At 40.5% G+C, this 6,716-nt stretch overlaps 1 protein-coding gene across 1 annotated transcript; it reads left to right on the top strand.

Moving 5' to 3' along the window:
* TFPI2 (tissue factor pathway inhibitor 2) lies at positions 1 to 6,008 on the top strand. Its single transcript, XM_030446243.1, has 5 exons — positions 1 to 186; positions 296 to 475; positions 949 to 1,128; positions 2,331 to 2,504; positions 4,876 to 6,008. Exons 1-5 carry the CDS (start codon positions 105 to 107, stop codon positions 4,977 to 4,979), a joined length of 720 nt encoding a protein of 239 aa, XP_030302103.1. The 5' UTR covers positions 1 to 104; the 3' UTR covers positions 4,980 to 6,008.
* The last annotated feature ends 708 nt before the right edge of the window (positions 6,009 to 6,716 follow it).

The raw sequence follows: 6,716 nt of genomic DNA, 5'->3' as shown, positions 1-6,716 counted from the left end.
GAAGCCGTCTCGGCGCATATAAAGCGCTGCCGTCGGGCCGGGCAGCCCTGCTCGCTCCCGGGACCCCGCTGCCACCCGTTCTCCTGCCCGTCCGCCGCCGCTACATGGCCGCCGCCCGTCGCCTCCCGCTGTCCGCGCTGCTGCTGCCCCTGGCCTGGGCGGCCCTGGCCCCACGCAGCCTCACAGGTAAGAGCGGGCGCTCGGCGGGACCCGGCGGGCGGCTGCGGGATTCCCGGGCAGGGGCTGCCTCCGCCGTCGCGGTGGCTTCAGCTCCGGTCGCTGGTGTCTCCCACAGAGAAGCAGCGCGCCTGCCTGCTGCCCCCCGACGACGGCCCCTGCCGCGCCCTGGTGCCGCGCTGGTACTACGACAGGTACACGCAGAGCTGCCAGGAGTTCACCTACGGGGGCTGCCACGGCAACGCCAACAACTTCCTCACCCTCGATGACTGCGAAAAGAGCTGCTGGACCATCAAGAGTGAGTCCAGGGATGGGCTCCGCTGCACTCCTCAGCCCCGGGGGCCGACTGACGGGGTCTTTTTGCCCCTGGGGTGGCAGGGGGCTGGAAAGGGGCTTTGGGTGCACCAGGGAAGGTGCACTACTCGTGGGATGCTTTGTACCCAACCCATCTGTCTGTCACCCCTTCTTGTGACAGCTGTCTCACTGATGTCAATTTTATGTGCAGAAACCTGAGCAAGTTGTCCCAGAGGCGTCATGTGGAATGTAACTATTAATATTTAAAATGTAATTTAATATTTAACTAGTTGCTAATTAATGTATCAGATTGTAAAGCTTATCCCACTCTTTTAAACAACACACATTGTTGGACAACCTGTGACTTACCTGTGTTTTGTCTACACTACCTTGTAGTTAACTATCAGGAACATGAAGGGTTGGTTGTGCAGAGGATGCAATTATTTAATTTTTTTTTTTTTTTTTTTTTTTTTCCAGAAGTGCCCAAATTATGCAGAATGGAGGCTGATGGAGGACCTTGCAGGAGTCATCTGAAAAGATATGCCTTTAACTTGACCTCAATGAGGTGTGAAGAATTCATCTACGGTGGCTGTTACGGAAATGGCAACAACTTCAGGGACTTGAAGTCTTGTGTGGACCACTGTCTGCCAGAGAAAAGTAACACTTGTTCAAATTTTTAATAAAATAGATGGTTTGAAAGTGATATGAAGATGATACTTTATTTGGTATTTTCCTCTGGATACTTATACAGTGGTATTTTTTAAGACTTATGTGAAGCAGATGTTTGTTGTCTGGAGGCTTTCATGTGTCACTTGTCTTGCCTGTTACTGAAAGAGCAAAAATGCTGTGTTAGTTTTATATTGTGGCTTTAAATGTACAGAGGTACACCCAGCTGATCTCTTGACTTCTAGAGAGCTGTACATATGTAATCTGAAGGGAAATAAGGTTGCAGATCTGCGTTGAGGCAAACGTATGAGATGTTGTGGCAGTCACATTCAGGGCAGTGATATCCTATTATGAAGTGGGAGTGTCTTTCTAAAATTCAGGCCTGAAAGACAATGATAGGTGGCTGGGTTTTTTGGCACTCAGCAGCTCAACTTGTGATAAAAGTTTTTTTGCCTGACATGACCCTTCACTGTCTCTCCATAAGAGCTTTGAAGAAGAGAGGTAGTAATTATGAGCAGGTGACTGTAGCTAAGTGTTGTCATAAACACCAGATTAATATCCAGTGCAAGACAGGATCTTTGAAGAAGAGACATCTGCCAGAATTTATAAAAACTCTCACTGCCTAAGCTGAATTAATGCTTGATGAGACAGTTATTTTTGGCTCATGACAGATTATCAGTGTTTTCTTAGGTGACTGCTGAATAATTTTTGATTTCTCTGCTGAACATTCAATAAATTGGTAAAAGGTATCCAGCAAGAAAAATCAAGTTTTGTTGAGGCAATATGAAACATAATTCTTGTGAGCGAAGTAGTGGGTTTTGGTTTTTTGCTGCTAGAAGGAAGGATTTGTTGGCAAAATCATAAAAGAGATAAACAAAATAGTGCCTTTTTCCTCTACAGAGATAGTTCCAGTGGAATTATGGTTATATTCATATATACATAGAATAAGACTTCTGGCCACACTGTGTAAATATCTCACCTGTTGTATGTTTGGCATAAAAAATGGGGCCATAATAGTTTTGTTTTCTGGGACTGTCTGTGAATAAGATCTACTAACTCTGAAATCATGGGTAACAAGAGTTGCTTAGCCACAAAGTTTATTGCAGGGTAAATCTTAAGAAGCCAGGCACAGAGATTACCTTTGTGTAATTTATCTTTCTCTCTCTCCACCCAACTTCTTTGTTTTTTCCAAGCTGGTCCCTTGCTATGCTACAGCCCAAAGGATGAGGGATTGTGTTCTTCTGCTGTACGTCGCTATTATTATGACTCCAAGACTAAATCCTGTAAGGAGTTCAAATATACTGGCTGTGGTGGAAATGCTAATAACTTTGTTACTGAAACAGATTGCTACAATGTCTGCAGAAAAGGTAAGATTTTTCTGTATTTGGCCGTGACAAGCAGTTAAAGCAATCCAAATACTCACTTTGGCTTATTAGAAGGATATGCTTTTTGTATTTCAGACTCAGTCTTTTTAAAAGAAGGGAAAACTGAGGTGCAGCTCTAAGTCCTCACAAGGACAGTGCAATTTAAGTGCTTACACCATTTTGAATGAAATACAGAGAAGGGCACACAAAAAGCCTAATTAACTTTCTAGACTCCACAAGAAATCAGTATTTAAATTGTTCAGTACCAGCATAAACACTAACTAAGGTCCCATTTTCTTCCAGGTATTTTAAAGTAGGATTAAAATAAGTTGTGAAATCAATTTACTTTTTTCCGTCGAATTTTCAGCATTTACCATCCCCCTGTTTCCCATTACCACTACTTAAAATTTTTGCATCATTGGTTGTGCTGAGTCAATTGCTACTGTGGCCATGGCAGAAGGGTTAGGAATGGTATTTGGGTTTTCTTAAAGGTTTTATTCAAATCAGCTACTGGATCTACTTGTAAATGAAAACATTTATGCATTTACCCATGGTTCTGTATTCCTACCAGTTACTGAAATTTTAAATATTCTAATTCATTTGATATGTAAATCAATGAGAGAGAGAAAGGCATAATTACTTACGAATATCCAGAACACTCAGGAAGCAGACACAGCACAGTATTTTAAAAAATTATACTAATGGGAAAAAAATGAAGGCTGTGTCTAGCACGTAAATTGACTTTTAAGGAAAAAAACCCAAAAAGCAAAATAAAAGCTAAAAATTATCTCTGCTTTACACACGAGATATGCACAAGGTCCCAGCACTTCAGTGTCTAATATGTCAGAAAGTTTAAGTCAGGAGATGATACTTCAGTTCTAGGTGGGAAGTCTAGGGCTGGGGCAAGGATTACACCCTGAGCATAGTCCTCAGAAATAAAAATACTGTCTGCCAGTTAGTCATGGCAGTAATATTTCTGTGGGTGACAAGTCTGAGTGTGTCTCTGCCATTCGAGTATTGTGATGGAGTCTTTTAAGAGCATGCTAAGTTTAGGCTTGTGATTATCTAATTTGCATCTATTACTGCCTGGGAAATGGCATGGCCAGGCTCCAGCCAAAGTGTGCAAAGGGAGAGGAGGAAGGCCACTGCCTCTTCAGTGTCCTGCCTCTGTGTTCTGCCTCTGCCCATACTCAGCCAAAGCCATCTGCAGGTTTTCCCTTCCTCCTCCTTTTTGTGGAAAAAAGAAGCAAGGGAATGCTATCTGTCTAATGACCAGGGCATCAGATAACCAAACAATAAGGATTAGCTGTAGGCTTTTTCACTAACTGGTGGATTTCACAGTTCGCTACGGCTCAGTACAACCTAAACCCATAGTTAAGGGCATAATTAGTGCTAAGTGATGCTGTGCTATACATATTTATTTCTATAGCTTGGGAGTGTACAACAACATTAAGGAAATCTTTGAGGCAGCTTAAGCCACTCCCTCTCTTCTGCTCCCATAATTCCATCCCCAGCATCTTTCCTCTTCCCTTTTTGAGTCTCAAGTTGAATTCACCTGACTTTGCCTGTGCAAATATGCAATTGTTGTTTGATTTGATGTATAGTTTTTGGAGTGAAAAGGTTTCTGATTAATTAAATTTTAAAAGTTTATATTGAAAAAAAAATGTGTTGGGGTGACAGTGAAAGAACTGGGAACTGGCCAGAGGGCTCTGCATATAGGTAAACATGAAAAAAAATTTTCAGTCAGGTTTGCAAAGTACTTGCTGTCTGAACTGCATTCACACCTGCCTTTGTAATCATTCCTGGAGATAACCCTGACTGTCTTTGGCAACTCTGAAGCATCTGGGTGAAACTCAGAAAGTGTTCAGAAACCCAAATAATTTTATCTTTTCATCTTTCACAAGCACTGTTTGTAACTTAGACTTTGCCCCAGTGTTGTTCAGAGGAATGTAGTAATAGTTTAGTTTGGGGGTTTTTTGTTTGATTGTTTATTTGTGGGTTTTTTGTTTGTTTATTTTTGGTTTGGTTTTGTTTGTTTGGGCTTGGTTGGTTGGTTGGTTTTGAGTTTTTTTGTTTCAGATAAAGCAGTGTGTTTACTTCCATTCTGTTGTCAGTGCAGGACAGCTAGTAAAGACTGATGCTTTTTCAGGAAAAGAGCGTCAAAGTAGGACTCCAGTGCCAAAAGTGGACATGTTGGAGACCTTACAGTGTGTAAGAATAGGGACATTTTACACACCTTACAGTTTTCTAATATGTTTTCTGTTTTTGGATAAACTGCTTGAATAGCATCATATTAAAAAGCCCCAGCTGAACAGTGAAGAGTACTAACAGTTTTGTCATACTGGTTCCCTAACTGCTTCCTTTGTTTTCTTAGCAGGGACTCAGAAACCAAAAATCAACAAGCCAGTGAATGGAGTCCGCAGAAAAATGATGATAAAACTGATTAAAAAACCTCAGACATACAATCCAAAATCTTAAAGCTGATGTGCACTTGGATGTTTGAAACACTTTCTTTTATTTCATTTTCTTCTTTTGTAAGATAGTTTCCACACAGTTTTATATACAGACATAGTTCTGTCTTTCAGAACTGCTTTTTATTCCAGCTTACTTTTTGTAAAGAACTGCATTTAATAGAAGAAGAATGAACCTGAGTTTGGTTCTTCTGTTCTGTTGTTTTTGCAGTAATACTTTGGCAAAGCCAGATATTTAGATTTCCATGTTTTTATGGGGGAATGTTACTACTGCCTTGGGAAGATATTTCAGCTGTTACATCTCAATTAAGATTTGAAAAATAAGTTGTCTCTTAGTATAACTAAGGACAGTACAAAGCTAAATCTCTACCATGGATTTTTTTGGCATGTTCTGCTTGCTGAAGAAAAAAACCTTTTCAAAAGCGTATTCAGAGGTATATTGCCCAACCATTTTACACACCTGGGCACTATCATTTCAGTAGACTGCTTCATAGTTATGTTCATAGTCAAGGTTTTCAGAAGCCTTCTTAACACTAAAAGAAGCATAAACTTACATCTGGCTTATCTCACAAAATAAAATTGGAAGAGTGCTTATTGGACTGACATTCTGAGAAAGGCAATGAATAAGCTAGTTTTGTATTAAAATGAAAATGTAGCCATTTTTCATGACTTTTGAAATTTCTTCAAAATTACATTCTATATCCTTGTGAGTTATAAATCAGCATATTTTTATTGATTTTAATGGATCTACACTGATTGTATCTGCTGAGGATTTTGATATTGGTGTTTATGCAGCAGTTGTTAAAGCAGGAGAGCAGAAGCTTCTGCAAATCTCAAGTAATCCCTTTTGAGGCACTACTGTACTTCTTATGGTAGGTTATGTATATGGTGATACTATTGCACCCTCTTTTATGTTTTGTGTTTGAGCCATGTCTGAATTTCAGTTAATTTCACCTACAATATTTTCTAAATATGAATTTGCAAGTAATGTTAATGAATTAAAAAAAAAAATAAATTGGAGTCCTTTCTTGTCATATGCTTCTGTAAATTATCCTGAATTCGTTGTGTACACCAATATGTGTGATGGAACCTATTATTTACTAATTACAACTCTAGCAGAGTTTATTTGTCCTTTAAAACATTTCCTTATGCTGAGGCCTTTTTCTTTTATGAAACCCAGTAAATTGCATTGATGTCATTCATCCCCAGAAGTTTTTATGGCTCAGCTGGCTTTCCCTGAAGAGCTGCTCTCCAAGGGGTGCTTCCTTAAGCTGATTGTCTGCTGCTGAGTCTCCTGTTTGATGTTCCACTGGCTGAAGAGTTTTTGTGTGGGTTGTTGGCTGTTATCTTGAGGTGACACTGGCTTTCAGTTGGAAAATTTCAGGTGTGTGCTTTCTCCCCATTTTGGAGAGGGAACACAATGGAAAAAACAAGTCAAGGTTTGGTTTCTTTTACTGGTTTTTCTCTCGCTGCTGGATTTTCAACTATAGCAGTTGGCTATGCTTGCCACACTGAGTCACTCAATTTCTGGATTTTTGACATCGAAAAGACTTCTTATTTTAATTAATCTGTTGCTCAGTGCAGGCAAATGAGCACCCTCTGTGACAGAAAGTGCAGGAAACTAGTGACAACATTTTGAGTGTTTGTCCCATACCAAACCTCTTCTCTGGTAATCAGCGTTCAAACAGGAACAGGGCCAGTCTGACCTCCCTGGGGGATCCGTGGCACACTGCCCATTGATGCT

This window comes from Calypte anna, chromosome 2 (assembly GCF_003957555.1).
Source record: "Calypte anna isolate BGI_N300 chromosome 2, bCalAnn1_v1.p, whole genome shotgun sequence".
Taxonomy (NCBI): Eukaryota; Metazoa; Chordata; class Aves; order Apodiformes; family Trochilidae; genus Calypte; species Calypte anna.
Note: the sequence above shows the minus strand (reverse complement) of the source record. Positions and strands in the feature narration are given on the sequence as shown.